Genomic DNA, 21,152 nt, shown 5'->3' with positions numbered 1-21,152 from the left:
GGTGTTCCTGGCTGCCTTGGCAGCGTGAGACAGGAAAGTTGTGAGGCCGGTGACTTGTGGGGTCCCTGCCCTTACCTGGTAATGCCTTCTGGTCCTGAGCACCGTCTAGTGAGCCTGTTGCATACACACAGACACACACATACACCAAGCGTGCTCTGTAGATCTCTCAAGCACTATTTAGAGATTTTGCTCTCCCTCACCCTGGTGGGTATTTCTAGCCCCCAGATGGGAGAAAAGCCCTGAAATCTGAGCAGAAGGCATCCTCAGTGACACGCCTAGAGACAAGCATTAATAGAAGCCTCCCTCAGGCCGATGACACGTCTGGGCAGCTGCTCCAACTGCCCAGTGTCTCTCAGTCCCAAGGCCAGCCCACTCTGGCTCAGCCAGACACACTAAACTTAGCTTCCACTCCCAACTCCACAGCTACGGCCACCATCTAGCTGGCTGTCGCCTCTCTCTGGGAGACACTGCTGCCCCCTGCCCAGAGCACCCACACCTCAGTGACCACCATGTCACAGACCAAGACATTGAAGGTTCGTATGACACTCTTCTTCATCCTGGTAGGGGGAGTGCTGGCCATGGTGGCTGTGGTGACTGACCACTGGGCCTTGCTGAGCCCGCACCTGGAGCACCATAATGAAACTTGCGAGGCAGCCCACTTCGGCCTCTGGAGGATCTGCACCACGCGCATTGCTGTGCGTGACAAGAAAGACAAGAACTGTGAACGCATCACGCTGTCAGGGGGTAAGGTCCCCATTCTCTCTGCCTTCTTCCATTTCTTGTCCTTCCAAGACCCCGAGATAAGTTGCCTGTGGGAATTGAGGTGTTGCCAGCCTTTCCTGCAAGGGAAGAGATGGGAACAGCCTGGGGTAGTGTTTACGGTCACAGCCAAGGTGGAAAATGAAAGCATTCGTCTCCAGCTCCAGTGCAGGTTGCTAGAGTTAAGACTACTGGTCTACCAGACCGGGGACTTCTGACCCTAGCAGCAGGTGCTCAGAGATGATAGTGGCATCCTCTCTCTGAACAGATTAGCTGGTGACCCTAAGATTTCAAGCTAGAGGAACTATGGGGCAGACTGGCTCCTTCCTCAGCCTCTAGACAAACATATAGACAGGACTACCACCTAGTTTTCCAGGTCCTGAAAAAAGGGAAGCACTAGGTTCCTTGTTCTTAAGTACCTATATTTTCAAGTTGGTAACGGCAGAACATGAAATCAAGCATGGAGTACTTGGGGAGTCAGGGCGGTGGGGGAGGCTGCTGCGTGCTCCTGAAGCAGATGTGGTGGATGCCTTGTTTGGGTCTGTGGTCCTACTGTGTGTTCTCCCTTAGTTCATATCACTCAGCTCTTCAGTGTTTCCTTCTGTGCCAATTGAACGGTATTCTTCCATTCCCTCCCCATACCTTGCAAGCAAGTTCCTTGCCTAGGAGCTCTGGTGTTGGAGTGATGTGTCTCTACCCTACCAGGGTAGAGCCCCTAGGACTCAGAGCAAGCAGAGGATGCATGGTGGGAAAGAACATGCCAGGGAGAGGAGAGGCCCAGGCTGTAGCCAACATTACCCATTGCCCTCTAAAAGGACTTTTTCTTGTTGAGACATCATCTTGAGCTAGCTAGCTAGTCTGTGTATGCAATTCTGGGGGTGAAACCCAGGGCTTTGTGAATGCTAAGCAAGGCCTCTGCCATCTGAGCTACACCCTTAGCCCTGTGAAGGACTAGTCAGGCCCATCTCAGCCTCTGCTTCACCTGTGGAAAGCAGTAGGGTTACTTCTAGAGCTCACAACGTCTCCAAGGCCTCTGTGGACCATTGCATGTGTGGCTTCCATCCTGATGTTCAGGATGACTCCTTCTATGTCCTGCCTGACACCTGCCATTCCAGCAGTCAGTCCCAGGTCTCAAAGACCCAGCAGCAAGGAGCGAAGAACCCGCCTTCCCTCTCTTCTCTTCCCTCCTCTTCCTTAGCTCTTGCTTCAGGAAACCTGGGTGTCACTCATCACTGCTGGGGAACCAGGGATTTGTAACCACTCAGCTGTCTTGGAAACACAGAGTCTCAGGGTAGAAGGTTTTGATGGACATGAGCACATGCTCAAAGGCTATCACATAGCCTGATGTCCACACCCCTTGGCCACTCAACACACTTGTAAACAGATGCATCCATCCGGCCAACACCCTGGGCAGAGCAGGGCGAGGCAGCTTCTCCAGGATCGTGAGTGGTTCTGTCCCCCTGTCCCTAGAGCCCGTGCCTTTTAAAGTCAGAGCAGATGAGCCATGTCTACGCAGAAAAGGAACAGGCTGATGAGAACACCAGCCTCAGGGGACCAACAGGCAAGGCTTGGCCTGAGTCCTAAGCAGTCTGTTTGTCTGCCTTCTTGCTCTCATCAGCTGTAAATTATACTGCCCGCACTTGCGACACAGAACCTAACCTACTCCAGCTGGGTTCCAAATCCTGTTGCTGCATCCAAATGGACATTTCCTTCCCATCTACCTTTTCTATGCTCCCTAAAAACTGTCTTTTCTGAAAGAGAGTTCACACAGAGCTCTCTCATTCATCAACAACTATAATAAGACACACCTATGTAGGGCTCTGTGCTATATTTGCGTATATTAACTTTGGGAGATATAAGGAAAAAAATGACTGAGGGAGAAATAACCCCTCCCACCATGGGGTCTTCTCCCTCACTGGCAGCAGTGAGACTACTGAGAAGTAGAACAAAGATTCTTTATTTTTCAGAACTCTGTAAATTAACTTAAATCTTACAGCAGGATGGCAAGTACATATTCGAGAAAAGCAGGAGACTTTGAAGAAACAGTGAGTTGGTTGGTTGGTTGGTTGGTTGGTTGGTTGGTTGGTTGGTTGGTTGGTTAGCTTTTTCAAAATAGGGTTTCTTTGTGTAGCCCTGGCTGTCCTGGAACTCTCTCTGTAGATCAGGCTGACCTCACAGAGATCCACCTGCCTCTGCTTCCTGAGTGCTGGGATTAAAGGCGCACACTAGTACCACCCATCAAAACAGTTTTAGGGTGCTTTAATTTCCTCCCTTCTGTTGTGTGCATGAGAACTACTACTTCAGTAAAACAAAACAAAACCAAGGACTATCTGGCTGACACTAGAGGAAACAGAACAGGGTTGGATCTCTTGCAAAGTCCCTCTCCTGTCATTATCTGAATTTTTTTGTCATTTTTCAAAAGTCCTCAATTGCAAAACTGTGACTGGGGGATGAACTGGTTATATGCATGTTAGGACATCTCTGCTAACTGATGGTCAAGCTAATAGAACAGAGGTTTCATGCTCTAGAATATAGATGTCACAATATTAGCTCAAACACAGAACAGGAACAAGCCTCAGGGAGAACCAGGCTTCCCAAGTTGCCATGTGGTGTGTATGTTTAAAAAAATTTGAGCCATTAAGAAGGGTGTGTTGGCACACACCTTTGATCCCACACTGGGGAGGCAGAGGCAGGTGGATACTGGTGTCTTTGAGGCCAGCCTGATACTCATAGGGAGTTTCAGACCAGTCAAGACTGCATAGTGAAACCCTGTCCCAAAAGCAAGCAAACAAAAACAAAACAGAAAACAAGCCATGTAACGAGCTAAGATGACATGCATAATATATGAAGAAGTAAGCCACAAACTAGAGTAGCTAGAACAAGCCTTTGGGATGTCTTGACGTGAGCAAAGACTTCATTGCATTTGTTCGTTTGCTTCTGGAGGCATGTCGGAGGATGACTTGAGGGAGTCGGTTCTCTGCTTCCACCACATGGGATCTGGAGACCACACTCAGGTCATCAGGTTGCTGGCCAGCACCTGCTGAGCCATCTCACCAGCCCTAGCTAGACAAAGACTTTAAATCGGCAGTTTTGAATATATTCTGGGAACTGAAAGAAACCACATCTAAGGATGGAAGAGGAGGAGGACCCTCCTGAAATAGATACCAATCAAGAGGCAGAAATTAGTTTTAAAACATCAACTAGAAATCCTTCGGAAAAGGGAAGTAATTAAATTGGAAAGTTCACTAGAGGGACTCAAAGGCTGGTCTGAGCAGGCAAATGAAAAATTCTACAAACTTTAAAAAAATGCCCCTTGAGATTCTCCAGGCAGCATAGCAGGCATGAGAAAAGGGGCAATGGCTCAGACACGTGTGGGACACCGTCGTATACATCATGGGAGTGTCCGGAAGATCAGAGAGAGAGAAAGGACGAAAGATGACTTGGGAAGGGTAATGGCTAGAAGCTTCCCACACTGAATGAAAAACATGAATCTACAAATCCATGAAGTTCAATGATTTCTAGGAAGTATAAACTTGAAGAAATCCATACCTACATACATCACATCCAAACTGGTGAGAGAGACAGAGAATGCTAAAAACAGAAAGCAAGACACGATTACGATGGCTCATTTGTCGGCTTGACACAATTTAGAATTAGCTGAGAAGAGTCTCAGTGAGGGAGTATCTACACTGGGTTGGTATGTGGCATGCCTATGAAAGATACACTACTTTATTGCTCTCTGCTCTCAGCTTTGGATGCGATTGCTGTCCCAGATTCCTACTTTTTCAAACTTCCCTACCGTGAACCCGGAACTGTGAGCCCATACAATTACCACAGCAACAGAAAAATGAAACCAAGATTAGGAACTGTTTCAGGTTGCTTCTCTGTTTCTACGAAAAACGCTGACCAAAAACAATTCAGGGAGGAAAGGGTTTATTTCAGCTTCGGGTTACAGTCTCTCATGGAGAGAGAAGCCAGGGCAGGGACTCAAGGCAGCAACACAGAAGCAGGAACTGAACAGAGGCCATGGAGAAGTAGAGTGCTGCTTGCTGCCTTGTTTTCCATGACTTTCTCAGCTTGGCTTCCCATACAACCCGGGACCACATGCCCAGGGTAAACTCCCCACAGCAGACCGTGCCCTGCCACATCCAATGTTAATCAACAAAGTTCTCCTGGGTCCAGAGAGACGGTTCTGTAGTTAAGAGAACTTACTGCTTTTGCAGAAGACCCAACTTTGGTTCCCAGCATTCACACGGCAGTTCACAACTGCCTTTAACTCCAGCTCCAGAGGCTCTGATGCTCTCTCCTGGCCTCTTCTGGCATTGCATGCACATGGTGTGCGTATATACACGCATGCACACATCCATACACATGAAATAAATAGTCTGAAGTACGACGCCTCACAGACATGTGTGCATGCTGCTCTGATGGAGGCCATTTCTCAGTTGCGATCCCCCTTCTTAGGTGACTCTAGCTTGTGTCAAGTTGGAAGAAATCTGACCAGCACAACCACATGAGATTCTCTTTTATTATTATTTTATGTGCCTTGGCATTTAGCCTGTGTGAGGGTGTAAGATCTTGGGGTTACAAACAGTTGTGAGGTGCCTTATGGGTTATGGGAATTGAACCTGGGTTCTTTGGAAGAGCAGCCAGTGCTCTTAACTGTGGAGTCATCTCTCCAACCCCTCATGAAATTCTTAATAAGATAAACAGAATATTTTCCCCCAGACACCATGGATGCCCGGAGATAATGGGAGGCCACACATATGCAGCTGTATGCCACATATTTTGGTCAATGATGGACCATATGTAAAAGAATGGCCTCGTGGAATTATATCACCTGGTGATATAGTTATCCTAGTATGTGTATGTACACTCCATAGTGTTTGCACAATGACAAGGTTGCCCAGTGATGCCTTGTTCAGAACTATCCACACTGCTAAGCAGCACACAACTAGACCAACTCATCTAATGTCACAAAAACCTCTGGGAGACCCATACATTCATCATCATTCATGTCACAGATAAGGAAAATAAAGCTGGAGGACACGGATAATTTGGGTGTGGCTATGTGATTAATGAACAGGAATCTGCCCCCAGACATTTGCCTGTTATGTCCACTTTTTCAGTTACTACATCATAGAGGTTTTTGTTCTATAGATGGTTTTCATATGACAAGGAAGAACCTTGAAGGTGAGCAGGGCCTTCCCTAGGCTAACTGTCTAACAAAGAGAGGTTCAACACCCATGTCTTAAATCCCTAGTCCCCTTGCTCTCCAGAACCATCCCATAACTTCCAACGGACATACACAGTTCCTAAAACAGTCTGTCTTAAGAGGCCACAAGGAGCTCCACATATGTCATGAGAAGGGCAGAGGCAGCCAGACTGAGAGCTGAAACCAGGTGGTTTCACCATTCTGCCATGGTGTGTTGGAGGTTCCTCGCAGGCCAGGCAGGACAGGATGCTTTGTGTGAGTTTCCCACTGTCCACAAGGAGCCATAGAAATTCTGCTCTGTATAAGATCAACGCCTGAGCTTGGTGCCAGTGCCTCCCGAGTGAGAGGAGGGGCTTCTCCAGTTTATAGGGGAGACCGTGTGTTAGCCTGGAACCCCAGAAGGACCATTCCCTGCCCTTGTTTCTTTCAGGTTCTGCCTCACTATGGCAGCCCTGGCAGCCCATTTCTCTACATGCGCGCCTCTCCTCAGTGCAAGTATTGTGGGCATAAAAAGGGCATGATGTCACTGAGCTTGGGAGTCTCCAGGGCTCCCTCCCCTATCCACATGAACTCATGCCTAGGCTCCTCCCCTACCCACAGCATTCATGCCTAGGCTCCTCCCCTACCCACAGCATTCATGCCTAGGCTCCTCCCCTACCCACCTTAACTCATGCCCAGGCTCCTCCCCTACCCACAGAACTCATGCCCAGGCTCCTCCCCTACCCACAGAACTCATGCCTAGGCTCCTCCCCTATCCACATGAACTTGTGTTGGGTGGGGGCTGAAGCTTTGTCTAGAGTCCTCCGTGGAAGAACAGCACTGATCTTAGGAATTCCTCAGTGGTGATTAGAAGAGCACACATACTTTATAAGCTCTCTGAAAGCAACATGGGCATCCTATATGAGACTGTCTCCCTAGCCTCAAACCACCAGTTCCTAGGGTTTGACACACAGCAAGTTATTTTTAATATATTAAATCTGCACTACCAGGTGCTCGCTGCCCTGGTGATAGTCTCAGTGATAACTCAGAGCTATTCCCTGTCAAAGGTCACTTTGCAGTTTCATGTGCCTGCTCCTCTGATTCTTTGGAATTGTCACCCTGGATTTTGCAAAGCTGGTGACTGAACCATACTGTGGGGTGAGCCAGCCACCCCTGCCCCAGTTCCCGGGCAAGCCTGAGCTGAGCTCACTGGTTTGGTTTGGTTTTTGAGACATGGTTTCACTGTGTAGCTTTGGCTGGCCCGAAAGTCACAGATATCTGCCTGCCTCTAACCCCTGCCACAAATAACAAGAGTAAAGGCATGTGCCACCACACCTGGCTGTGTATACTTTTAAGGAATAGCCCAATTCACATTTTACACCACTAAATTTTATAGAAAAGGTAATCTTAGAATCATTATAAACCAGTTTCAGAGACAGAAGAGATGGCAATAACCCTCAGAGACTCTATCGTGGTCCTGGATCCTCTTGGTACTGGGATCTCTGCTTACTTGTTCTAAATCACTGTCTGTGTCTGCATAGTGTGGAGACAGAGGCCCCCAAATCTACGCAAGGGTGTTATACCTGGTATTGAAGACAAGAAATGACATCAGAGAGGCAGAAGCTCAGAATCTGTACCATACACAGGACCATCGCTATCCCTCACCTTTCCACACTTACCTGTGACTAAGGGTCCACGAAGAGCCTGCTTAGTGTGTGTGTGTGTGTGTGTGTGTGTACATGTGTGTGCATGCACATTACACACATGTTTATGCATGCTCACATGAAAGACAAAGGTCTACATGAGGTGTCTCCGTTATCCTCAACATTACTGTTTGAGACAAGGTCTCTCACTGAGCCTGGAGCTCACTGATTTAGCTAGGCTGGCTGGCTGACAGCCCCAGGAATCTACATGTCTCTGCCCTCCAGCTCGGCATCACAAGTACAGGTCACTGCATGCACCACTACTCCAATCTCCGAAGGATCAAACTCAGTTCCTCACGCTTGCATAGCAAGCACTTTACCATCTGTTTTATGCTTTGTTAATGCCCTATTTCCCAAATACTACCATCACCAAAGGGGCAAAGATGGAGGAAACTAAGTCACATGACCTGTGCCCATCTGTAGGCCCCAGTGCTGTCCTCTGAAGGTGCTGGCTTGGTTGTTTTCTGAATGAAACCAATGTCTGCTGTGACTACTCCATCTTTGGAACCATCAGGGACTGTGAAGGGGCTTGTGGTCTCCCTCAGGCAGTCCTCTGGCTCTAAAGCAGATATATTTCTCTCAGGTTGAAAGCCAAGGACATAGGCCCTCTTCATGAGCCAAGTTCCAGAGAGAAGATGGGTCAACCTGTCTTTCCTCTGGTACAAAGTTGAGGATACTGGGGAGAAACTGAGGCTTCCAGTAGTCCCAATGTCCCCTATCCCATCACCCACATTTGAGGGCACTTAATGGAGGAGAAGGAGACATTATGTATACTACCCAAAGGAATGAGTTGCCCAGTGACACCTGCCTGTTCCCCACAGGCATGCAGCCTATCTCAGGGCAGTGTACCTGGGCTCAGCCTTCTCTGCCCTGATATCCAGAATGTCTGTCTGCACATCCGCTGTCCACCCTGAGTGGAGCCCTGTATTTATTTGGTGGCAGCTGACTCCCCAGTATGCTATGCAAGAGTCACCTCCGCAACCCAGAAGGGCCAACCATCCATGGTCCCCAGACTCTCCAGGCTGCCTGTACCTCACCCTGAAGGCTTTTAACTCACAGGCAGCGAGGAGCTGGGAAAGCAGCTGACCATGAAATGCACTTGAATTCAGTCAATTCTTCTTGGAGGGTTTTCAATGACAACTGAGATTGGTCCTTAAAGAACGAAACAGAAATGTTCCTTTGTCCGGAGGGAGACCCAGGGAGACGTGTCGCATAGCGTGAGTCGTTTTTGAGTCAGTAATTCAAGAGAATCTACAGCTACTGATCTCATAAATATAAGAGGGTTGCATTATGCTTTAAAATAGCCGCGGACGCTGTGAGAGAAAAGAGCAGAGTTGAGTCTGACATCACCACTGGTCTTCAGACACCCCAGGTAGCTTGGCTCAAAAGAAAAGTGATTTAAATATAGAAGCTTAGGGGAAAAGCAGCTTGTTGCCAGGAACAGTCACTGCTGCTAGGCCAGACCCCATCTCCAGGCATCCTGGTCCTCTGCCTGGGGAGAGGCATGGGGAAAGACAGGATTAAGTAGCGGTGAAATGTTGTAGCCAGGTAAAAAGGAAGCCTTCATCCTGTTCAGAGCCATGGCAGTGGCAGCCCTGGGGCACATATCTAAAAGAAACTGGGCACTAGTCTTTGGGGAATAAGCCTGGAAGTGAAGCTGAGAATCCACACTCAATGCCACTGAAAAAAAAGCAAGCAGTGATGTTTTTTTTATACTAAGGGAGACAGAAACACAAGAAAAAGACACCAAGACAGGGCCTCACGTAAATAAAAAGCAACCTAATTTAATTCTCTTAAGAAATAGAAAATAGGGGCTGGAGGGATGGCTCAGAGATTAAGAGCACTGTCTGCTCTTCCTGAGGTCCTGAGTTCAATTCCCAGCAACTACATGGTGGTTCATAATCATCCAATCATCCGTAATGAGATTTGGTGCCCTCTTCTGGCATGTAGACATACATGCAGGCAAAACACTGTGTAATAGTTATAATAATAAATAAATCTTTAAAAAAAAGAAATAGAAAATAGCCAGGCGGTGGTGGCGCACGCCTTTAATCCCAGCACTCAGGAGGCAGAAGCAAGTGGATCTCTGTGAGTTCAAGGCCATCCTGGTCTACAGAGCGAGTTCCAGGACAGCTAGAGCTGTTACACAGAGAAACCCTGTCTCAAAAGACAAACAAGCAAAAAGCAGACAATAGGGAGAAGGGTGTAGTGCTGCTGGGAGAGAAGGCACAGGCCTGGCTCCACCCCCAGCACCCCATAAACCAGAATGGCAGCAAGGACTTGTAGCCCCAGCACCGGGGAGGGAGAGGTAGACAAATCAGCCGCTCAAGACATCATTTGCTATATTTGGACATACAGAAAATGCAAGGTTAGCCTGAGCTATGTAAGACCTGTCTCAAAAGCAAACAAACATGAAATAATATAAAGTAATCCATTCTTATACTGCCTAACTCAGTAAAGCATGGATAAAAATATTGACTGTACTCAGTAAGGACTGAAACTATACTTTGGCATTATATCAAGCTGTGAAAGAGACTAATGGAGAAAGCTAAAGAAGAAATCTGGAAGTGGAATTATATATAGAAAGATGCTCATGGCTGTATTTACACTTCCTGCTGACCATAACTTCTAGGTCTCAAGTCTAAGTGTCCACATGACTTCCATGACAATGCTTAGTGGCCAAGAAGCCAATGAGAACATGACCGGGGATGCTTTGTCTGACGTCCACATGACTCAGGTCCTGAGGGTCTGAAGAAGTGACATGCAGAAGAACCCTTTGCAGGGCAGAGCTGGGGTTGCCAACCTGGTTGAGCATCAGGATCTTCTGGAAAGCTCTCTCTCTCTCTTTCTCCTTCCCTCCCCCACCTCTCTCCCTCCCTCCCTGACTCCCCCCACCCTGTGTGTGTACATGTGTGGGATTCACACACACACCTGTATGTCTGTGCACCCTGTATGTCTGTGCACGTGGATGCCAGAAGTTAACATCTGATATCTTCCTCGATTGCGCTCCACCTTGCTTTTTGAGGCACGGAGCTCACAGATTGGCTAGACTGTTTGTCAATGAGTTATAGGGATCCGCCCTGCCCCATCACTGACTACAGACACACATCCCTGTACCCAGCTTTTTACATGGTTGCTGGAGATCCTCATGCTTGTGTGGCAAGCACCTAACAGCTGAACCATCTCGTAGTCCCTGGAAGTCTTTTGAAAAATGCTGCTCCCCGGGCCCCACTGAGAATGAAGGCTAGGGGTCTGCTTGTGGTCTAATCCACGGTCAGCGAGCATCACCACTGTCAACATTTGGCACTAGATAACTCCATGCTGTAGCAGGCTGTCTTGTGAGCTGTGGGGTTTTAGTACAATCCCTGGCCTCTAGGCATTGCCCGGGGGCCCCCAGGTGAGGGATCGACATGCTAAGATTGGTTATTTGCTAAGCATGTATGGCCCTTACTTCAGGAACAATATGAGCATGGGTCTCAGTTACCCCAACTGCCTAATGGGTTCAGGGCTTGTGTGCTATCTGCCTCAAGAATCCATCATCCTTTACTTCCTGATGCTGTCCCAATGTCCTTTGCCGTCCTTTGTCTGCTGAAATGGCATGCCAAAGGTCAGGGAAATGTTTGGCCCAGATTCAGAGTGTGGGGGAAGATAGGCAGCCATCGGTCCCTGCACGCCCCGTGGGGAGACACCTGCCCTTTCTTCCAGCTCACACACTGTCTCCTCCTTTACAGAAAAGAACTGCTCCTACTTCAGGCATTTCAATCCAGGAGAGAGCTCAGAGATCTTCGAATTCACCACTCAGAAGGGTGAGGCCCTGGAAGGCAGGGGCGGCGGAAAACAACTTGTGTCACAGCTGCTGAGCTGGTAGTCATTAGACAGAAATGTGTTGTCCCCTGCTCAGGATGAAAGGCTGGTGTCCTGTCACATCCCTGCACATGCAAGCAGTTCTGGGTCCAGGTACTCAGAGGACACTTGTCGGTGTAAGGGACAGTGAATTCCATAGACTTGCTGGCAGGCTGTGAGTTGCAGCAGGAACATATTCAATCCAGCAGAGCCAGAGGGAAAGTGCTGGAGCAGGGTCATCGGGTGGATGGGTGAAAGGCTCTGTGGGGACAGTGGTAGTCCTGCCCACACTTACTAACAGCCCCCTGAGCTGAGGAAACATGGTATTCCTGCCCTTCGTCAACAGAACTCAGAGACCTCATCAGCAGGAAGAGCCTGGGCTCTGTGGAAGCAGGTGGTTACACAGTGTACAAGAGCTGACAAAGACACACTCAGGCACATGCTAGCAGACCCTGTCAGGTAGTCATCTGTACACACCAACAGATTCTCAAGCACAGGGCACACATACACACTGAGAATCTTAGTACAGGGAACACTCATGCATGCATGCACACACATATACCAACAGGGCTGCCTGCATGGAGCACACATACACACTGAGAATCTTAATACAGGGAACACTCATGCATGCATACACATATACCAACAGGGCTTCATGCATGGGGCACACATATACACTGAGAACCTTGGTGCAGGGAACAATCACACATGCATGCACATACCAACAGACCTTTATGCATGAAGAATGCATACACACTGAAAGCCAAATGAAAGGAACATGCACACTTGTGTGCACACACAGACAGATCCTCATATGTGAGGTGTATATAGGTGCTGACAGCCTCATGAGCAAGGCACACGCATGTGCATCCACATATGCTGGTAGATATTCTCTCCCTCCCTCTCCCTCTCTCTCTCTCTCTCTCTCTCTCTCTCTCTCTCTCTCTCTCTCTCTCTCTCTCTCTCTCTCTCACACACACACACACACACACACACACAATTCTCCCATGCACATACTCCACGGGCACATACTCTGATGGAGTCTTAGGCAACCCACACACGTCCTCACACTCACAAGCTAGGTAACACCCACACGCTGTCAATCTCCCAGAATCCCCTTGTCAATCTAAGATAGACCACCTACAGCTCAGTGCCTCCTTCGCCTGTCACTCAGAAAGGCTTTGGCTCTAGGAAAGGCTCTAGCCACAGGGTGTCCTGCCTCCTTCTGAGGCCTTTGCCTCGGGGAACCTTGCAGTTTAGCATGCTGGAAATACACAGGTGAATCCATCCTATCAGCATCTGGCCTCACTCTTCCGCAGCAGCACCCGACCTGGAAAGAGTAAGAAAGCGAGCCAGCCTTAGTCAGGTGTGAAATGGGAATCTAGGCTGTGGAAGCTCACTAAGCAACCTGATGGTGTGAAACGCCTGGAAGGCTCTGGTTCTGAGGCTGCCTCTGTTTTTCAGAGTATAGCATCTCAGCAGCCGCCATCGCCATCTTCAGCCTCGGCTTCATCATTGTGGGCTCCATCTGTGCGTTTCTGTCCTTTGGGAATAAGCGTGATTATCTGCTGAGGCCAGCATCCATGTTCTATGCCTTTGCAGGTAGAGTGGGGTCCTGCAGTGTGTGGGTGGGAGGGGACTCCCTAGGGCTCCCCACTCCCTAGGGCTGCCCACTTCCTAGGGCTGCCCACTCCCTAGGGCTCCCCACTCCCTAGGGCTGCCCTCTCCCTAGGGCTGCCCTCTCCCTAGGGCTGCCCACTTCCTAGGGCTCCCCACTTCCTAGGGCTCCCTACTCCCTAGGGCTCCCCATTCTATACTCAAGCTCCACACAGGAACAAACTCAGAACCCTGGTGACTCCAGGAAGGCTAAGAGGGAGAAAGCTTGCTTTGCCCCCCCCCCCCGTGTACCTTTAGGAGGAATGTTGAGGGACTGCCCCAGAGAGCAATTAACAAAAGAAGGAAGGAAATGCAGCTAGTCTCTGGCCAACCTCCTGCAAGATGTGGGAACTGCACGGTGGGCACGGATCATTTCTGCAGAGTCCCAGTTAGAGACCAGCGCAAAGGCAGGGAACAGAGGTTGGGGGAGGATTGGGGTGGCAGCAGGAGCACCATCAGTCACTGAGACTCTTGGATTTGTCCCAGGGCTCTGCCTTATTGTCGCGGTGGAGGTCATGAGGCAATCGGTGAAGCGCATGATCGACAGTGAGGACACCGTCTGGATCGAGTACTACTACTCATGGTCCTTCGCATGTGCCTGTGCTGCCTTCATCCTGCTCTTCCTCGGGGGGCTGTTCCTCCTGCTCTTCTCCCTGCCTCGGATGCCCCAGAACCCCTGGGAGTCCTGCATGGATGCCGAGCAGGAGCACTAGCTTTGGGAAGATCAAGCCCAGACCAGAGTCTCTTGGAGGTGAGGAGGGAGTTTCCCCATGTACCCTGATCCCTTGTCTATCATGCTCGGTGCCTCTCCCTCTGAGTTCCTCTACAGACGGTACTACACATGAACATGAACTCAAACCTGCCCAGGGGCAGAGGAAGCAGTATCTGAAGGGCCCTCTCTGAGGCATGACCTGGCTCAGGCTCGCCCACCATGCCTGTTGTCTTTGAAGAACTGGTCTGGTCATCTTTAGAAACCTTCCAAAGACAGTCTGTACTCATTCACCAGTTCTGAGCTTCGCCAGCACCCAGAGCCGGCTTCTCCCCCACTCTCCTCCACCACGATATGAAACCCTTTTCCGTGATCTGAACATCCCTCCTTGGTTTCCAGGATCCCCAACAGACATTTTTAACTGGATAGAATCTGTGGTTTGAAATAAAGGATCTCAGAAATGTCCCTTTTCCCTTTGTGCCTTGCATAGCAATTGCTAAGATTCCTGGCCATAGGCCTGGCACCCAAAACCCTGAAGAAGAAAAGGAAGGAGTGTCCCTCTGCCGCAGTGGTTCTCACCCTGTGTGGTCACGACCCCTTTGGGGGGGGTCACATAACAGATATCCTACGTATCAGATGTGTACACAATGATACACAACAGTAGCACAATTACAGTTATGAAGTAGCAACAAAAATAATCTTATAGTTGGGGGTCACCACAACATGAGGGACTGTATTAAAGGGTCACAGTATTAGGAAAGTAGAGGACCATTGCCTGGGGCACTGAGGACTTTCAAAGGTGAGGTGGGGATAGCTTAGAGGTTCTGAATTCCAGCTTGAATGTCTGAGCTCTGGAATTGTTTGGAATGAAACAAGAAACCTTATGACTTGGGCAAGGGTGTTAAAAATAGGAGGAGTTATTTCTAGAATCGTCCAGCCCCTCTCAGAACTGAAGCCCCACAGCCTCAGTCTAGCCTCTGAGGCCAAATCCTTGCTGGAAAAAAAAACAACAACAAACAAACCAAAAAACCCAAGAAGCAAGGCTTCACAGACACTTAGCACACATGCAAACATAGCACCATCATTTAAACACTGCTGCCCCCTCAGTCCCCTTACTATGCTGAACCTGACCTCCAGAAACAGAAGTCAGGCTTGGCTGATAGACAGGGAGGACTCTTTGTGGTCCTTGCAGTGAACACTGGAGATCCACATAGAGCTATCACACACAGTTGGCAAGGGAACACCCCACCTGTGGGAAAGACCTGGTCTAGTGCTTCTTGTGTAGCCTGAAACAAGAGGTTGGTTTTTACAGTTCAAAAGACACCACAATAACTTGTCATGAATATGAAGACTATCTCACGGCATGAAAATTCTATGCAATTTAAATCTCAGTGTCTCTAAATAAAGTTTTATTGGCACACAGCCACACCTATTCCCATGGATGTTCAGTGTAGTTGCTTCCCTCACAACAGCATTGAGTAGCCTCAAGAGAAAGGCTTTGCCCCCACAATGTGAAATAATATTTACTTTCATACTGGACATGGTGACACATATCAGTAATCCCAGCACTCAGGAGGCTGAGGCAGGAGGATCACTCTCCAAGTTATTCCCTTGGCATGGGGTGTATTAGTTACTTTTTGCTGCTGTAGCAAAACACCATGACCACCAGTGATTCTTTAGAGAAGAAAGAGTTTGTTTTGGCTTACGATTCCAGAGAGAGTCCGTAATGGCAGGGGAGGCATGGCAGCAGTCAAGCACGGCAGCCAGAGCAAGAAGCTGATGATCACCTTTTCAACCACAGGCACAAGGCAGAGACAGCAAACGGAAGTGTTGTGGGATAACCTTTTTAGTACACTATGAAGATGTGTCTCTTCTAAGGCGCCTTCTAATTGGTTTAATAGATAGCTGAATGACCAATAGCTAGGCAGGAGAAGATAGGCAGGACTTCCGGGGAGAGAGAGGAAGTAGGTGGAGGAGCCTGAGAGGAGGGGAATCCACCAGCCAGACAGACACACAGGAAGCAGGGCGGCACGGTACTGAGCAGAGGTCATGTGGCAGGGCACAGATCAACATAAATGGGGTTAATTTAAGATTTAAGAGTCGGGAGCAAGCACACAAGCTGAGGCTGAGCTTTTATAATTAATGATAAGTCTGTGTCATTATTTGGGAGCTGGCAGTCCACCCTCAGAGTCCATCCCCAGGGATATATTTTCCCAAAGGTTCCACAACTTCCCCCAAATAGTGCCATCAAATGGAGACCAAGTGTTCAAACACATGAACCCGTGGGGGACAGTCCTCATTCAAACCACCACACACTGGGGTTTTCAATGACCCCTGGGCTAAGCAGATAGCCAGCAAGCCTCAGAGGGCCTCGGGTCTCCGCACTCAACAGTACTGGGTTATAGGTGCATGTAGCCATACCCATCTGGGCATGGATGCTTGGATCTGGACTCAGGTCCTCACACTCGATTAGGAACAGGGAGATAGTCACCAGCAAGACTCCATGTAGCTGCCAAGGAAGAAAGAGATCCAGGCATCACCGGTAAGCCAAGACCACGTGGAGATACACAGATTAATAGAAATGGATTAATAATTAAGAAAGAGCTAGCCAATGAGAAGCCTGAGCCATCAGCCAAACGGTTTGTAATTAATATAAGCCTCTGCGTGTTATTTGGGACTGACTGGCTGTGAGTCCAGGTGGGACAGAAACTTCTGTCTACACACAGACATATACCACAGGTTCCAGGGGCAGGATCATGTCAACTATGTCTACCACCATGATGGTTGCTATTGCATGCTATGTGTTGGGTACTGTGTGAGCGAGGGCACAGTGAGGGAGAGACAAGTTATTTCCTTGTCTTTCAATGCTGAGTGGTTTTAAGTAAGGTCTATGTTCTCTGAAGTTTGAGAGCCTTCTGTAAACACTCAGAGGGTAATGGGGATGGCACCCGTGGAGCCTACAGAAGTCCTATTCACTCTTCAGGAGCCCGATCAGACCTCATGAGGTGACATATCCTCCAATCCTTCAGGTGACATTCATGCCTCTCTCCTTTTGTTCTTGACACTCTGTTTATATTCCTCATATTTAACCCATCTTGGCACAGCTTAGCCTTCCTGATTTTATAGCTCATTAAAGGTAAGTCCCATATTTTCTTCAGAGCCATTGTAGTAGCTAGAACCTTCCTTACACCAATCATTTCCCCAAACCTTGCAGTGTCCAGTTTGCAAAGCCTCGGTACAAACTGTGAGCCCAGTCCATGAACTACAATACACTGTCCATAGGGAGACTAGGAAAGGCACAACTCGTTCAATAATGCCATGAGGAGGAGTAGCAATGCAGAAAGTCCTCTGAAGCAAGACAAGAGTGTGGAAGGGCTCCTGCAGAAGGAGAAACCACTGGACCAGTTTATCTCGGCCCACTGGGTCTCCACAGTCGCTTATGAAAAACCACTCTGAGGCTTAATATCTGTTGCAATCATTTGGCCAATGGCTTAGGCTTCTTAATAACTGTCTCTTAATTATTAACCCATTTCTATTAATCTGTATCACCATGTGTCATTGGCTTACTGGTGATGCCCTGGTATCTTGACTCCCCAGGAGCTACATGGTGTCTTCTTGACCTCTCTCTATCCCTGTTTGGATCCCCCCTCCCCGCTTTACTCTGTTATGCTATTGGCCAAAACAGCTTTATTCATCAACCAATAAGAGAAATACATAGCCGCAGCATACAGAAGGACATCCCCCATCAGGCTCCTTCTTGTCCCAGGTCTCCAGCCCCTGCTGTCTCTGTCATCACAGTGGATTCTACACACACACACACACACACACACACACACACACACACACACACACACACACGAATCAGAGGGATAAGACTGAGCCAGCTGCACTCTCCACAGTGGAACTCGAGCTCAATAGATACAGCATGGAATTATTTTCCAAGTGAGAGCGCACCAGCCGAAGCCTTCAGTACAGACGGATTCCCCAAGAGCTTTGACAGAGGTACGAAGCCACCTTTAGTTATAGTAGATCACAATCCTCTTTTTTTTTTTTCAAACATTTGATCCTCCATCCTGTTAGTGAGCCAACCCAATAGGAATCATTGTGGTGCTAGATTGCATGTAGGTTCACCTTGCATTGGTCAGCTTTCCATTACTGTAACGAGTATCTTGGACAAGTCAACTTATAAAGAGGAAAGTATTTTGACTCACAGTTCTGGAGGCTTCACTTGACGGATTAACCCCTTCACTTTAGACTTGTGGTGGAATAACACATCGGGTCAGATTCACTCACCTTCTTAGTAGTTCCATAATTCCTCTTCAGTGCTGTGCTTCCAGTGACCCGAAGACCTCAAACTAGGTCCCATCTCTTAATGGGGCCACTGTAGTGAGATATCCACCCCACCCACACCTGTAGCACTGATCATGCCTGTTTGGGAGTGGTCACAGGTGCAGACATGACAGAGCGTTGGACTAGATCTGGGGTCCCCGACCCCAGCGTGCTCTCTTGCTTCTGGTCGGGTCACAGAGAATAGCCTGGGTAGATCCTTGGAGCTGGAACCTGCGGTGGTCACCTGCCTCTTGTGTAAGTGCATTCTCCCCCAAATAAACTTCACTTAACCTGTACTGAGTCTAGTAAATCTTGATTCCCACGCAATAGGCTACCACTTCCAATTGTACCGCAGGCTTGGGACTATGCCTTTAGCCCATGGTTCTATGGGACATACATGTCCAGACCTAACATCTTGAAAAATGCAGGTGTTCCCACAAGCTAAAGTCTATTGGCTGACTGATTTCCAGTCATCTGTTACTTAGTCCCAGGTTCTGGAACGTGCTTTAAGCTTGGTCACAGAACTAAACAGAATGTATCTACAAGATTACCTCTTGGAAAAGCCGTACAGTCACTTCTGGTTAGCCTTATGAAACATCAGAACAAAGATAAGACCCCTATCCCTGTGACTTCATTTCTCTTTGAGCTCCCCTGACTCCATGGATAGAAAACTTACTGGGCCTTGTGGCACATACTTATAATCCCAGCATCTGGGAGGGTGAGTCAGAAGGAGTGCATGAGTTTGAGGGCTAGCCTAGGCTACATTGTTGAGAGAGGGGGGAGGAGGGGAGGGAGAGAGAAAGAGAGTTTTCGGTACTAATTGGAACATTCCTAGCATCTCCTCTGCAAGGTCTATGACCCATGTTCTTAGGCACCCACCCACATCATGACAGCTTGTCATTTAATTAGGAAGCAAACCCCACACACACTGCCTTCTCCTCTGGCTCCCTGTGAGCACTCAGCCAGCCACATCCACCCTCAGAATCCCTCACTTGCTCCTCTGGATCAACTACCCACAGCTAGCCAGTGCTGCTTTGTACTGGGGGATTAGCAACAGCCTCCTGAAAATGTTTAAATCGATTGGCAGAGCATCAGGTTTAATGAGCCTAGGGTCGGCTCAGACTGTAGGTTTTACAACCTGCAGCTTCTGGCCAAGTTAATTACCTCCCTCTGTGGGTTCCACATCAGCCAGGGCTTTAGACAAAAGAGGAGTTTCATCACATTTCTGGAACTCTGCATGACCATGGCAGGTATGTACCATGTGCCCGTAGACCAGGCTATGCTAAAGGAGAGACACCTACCAAAATTGGCGTAGCCACAGTGAAACTGTGAAAGAAAATGTTTTGTGACACCCCGTATGATAGAAAATAACCTGGGGAACTACTGTTGTCACCACACAAGAAGCTGCACAGAGTGAGTAGGGACATCACAGCTTTCTAGTCCTTCTTGAGCCCTGGCCATCCTCTTGCTAAGGGGCTGTCATCTGGTCACACTGTGGCCACTGAAGTGTGTATGTGGGGGGTCCTTAAATTACTCTTCCCACCAAACCTTGGCATTCCACTCAGCAAACACTCCTGAAGGGTGTGGTGTCCGTCATCTAGAACTCACACATGCTTAACTTTAATACAGAGACTGACAAGGTTTAATTGCAAACACCAAGAAAGGGCGCCTTGTTCAACCTGGGGAGCCTAGGGAGGTGGAATTTACCTGGTCTTGAATAGTAAGTAGAGGACCCCAGAGTAGCCTTGGGAGCCGGGGTTACAAGGGCTGAAAGGGCATGGTACAAGACTAATTAGGGAACTAAGCGAGTCAGGAGTTTCCTGGGGGTGTGAACAGTCAATAAAAGGAAAAATATTGGCTCAGGACCCCAAGACCAAGTTCTCAGCACAAAGGAGATTTATTTGCCCCAGAGGGACAGAAAGTAGGGATAAAGAACAAAGACAGAAGGTAGAGGGAGAAGGGAAAAGGGGACAGGTGTATTTGTCCCAGAGGCACAGAGGACTGCCTCGATAGAGAGGAGACAGCCATACATACAGGAAAATGGCAGTTTATAAAGGTACAAGGGGAAACTCCGTGTTAGGATGAGGTGTTCAATTTTAATTGGCATGTTAATTAGGTGAGCCAAAGGGGGCTTTTGATTGATGGATTTCAGTACTTTTGATAGCTGGATTTCAATATTTTGATAGCTGCTGGTCAGCCTCAGGAGGAAGTGGCCAAAAAAGGGAATAGCTTTAGGAATGTAATCTAATGGTTTTTAGCAAGGCAGAGGGAGTTGGGGAGAAAGACAAGGCCTGCCAGAGACGCATGGGCTAATGTCCCTTCCGTGAGTGGTCTGTGTCGCCTGGGTTGTTTCTTAATTCAGACCAAGATTTGGGAGCTAATCACAGGGAGAGAGTTGGTAGAGTGCATTCCGAGCATTCACAAGCCCTTCGTAAGACCCCTAGGACCAGAAGAAAAAAATACTTGTCATGAAGATCGAGGACCTGGGTTCAGAATCCGGAACCCATCTAAAGCCAGGTGGTCTAGCTTGCATCTGTAATCCCAGTGTTTCTATCGTGACATGTGAGGCGGACACAGGAGGGCCGCTGGGAGTTAGTACATGAAGTGGTGAACAAGAGACTGCCTCCAAGAGAGACGGTGAGGGCAGACACCGAGGTTATGCTCTGATCTCCATATGTGCGAGGTGGTGCGAGCGTGCGCACGCGCACCCCCCCCCTGCACACACACCTGTATCTCACACATATATGCTCTCTGTCTCTCATACATGGAGAGAAAGGGAGCTTTTAAAACAAGAGAATCTGGATTCTCCGAACACCCAGCTTAAAAATATAGGACACGTGTGGTGTCAGATGTGGTGGCGCACACCTTTGATGCCAGCACTCAGGAGGAGGCAGAGGAAGGCTGATCTCTGTGAGTTGGAGGTCAGCCTGATCAGTGTACTGAGTTCCCAAGCCAGGCA

At 48.6% G+C, this 21,152-nt stretch overlaps 1 protein-coding gene across 1 annotated transcript; it reads left to right on the top strand.

Moving 5' to 3' along the window:
* Positions 1 to 345: 345 nt before the first annotated feature.
* Cacng1 (calcium voltage-gated channel auxiliary subunit gamma 1) lies at positions 346 to 14,327 on the top strand. The gene is made up of 4 exons (XM_005069991.4): positions 346 to 744; positions 11,388 to 11,462; positions 12,964 to 13,101; positions 13,642 to 14,327. Exons 1-4 carry the CDS (start codon positions 510 to 512, stop codon positions 13,866 to 13,868), a joined length of 675 nt encoding a protein of 224 aa, XP_005070048.1. The 5' UTR covers positions 346 to 509; the 3' UTR covers positions 13,869 to 14,327.
* The last annotated feature ends 6,825 nt before the right edge of the window (positions 14,328 to 21,152 follow it).

This window comes from Mesocricetus auratus, unplaced genomic scaffold, assembly GCF_017639785.1.
Source record: "Mesocricetus auratus isolate SY011 unplaced genomic scaffold, BCM_Maur_2.0 Super-Scaffold_100007, whole genome shotgun sequence".
Lineage (NCBI taxonomy): Eukaryota > Metazoa > Chordata > Mammalia > Rodentia > Cricetidae > Mesocricetus > Mesocricetus auratus.
The sequence above is the reverse complement of the archived record's forward strand: the minus strand, read 5'-3'. Positions and strand labels throughout refer to the sequence as shown.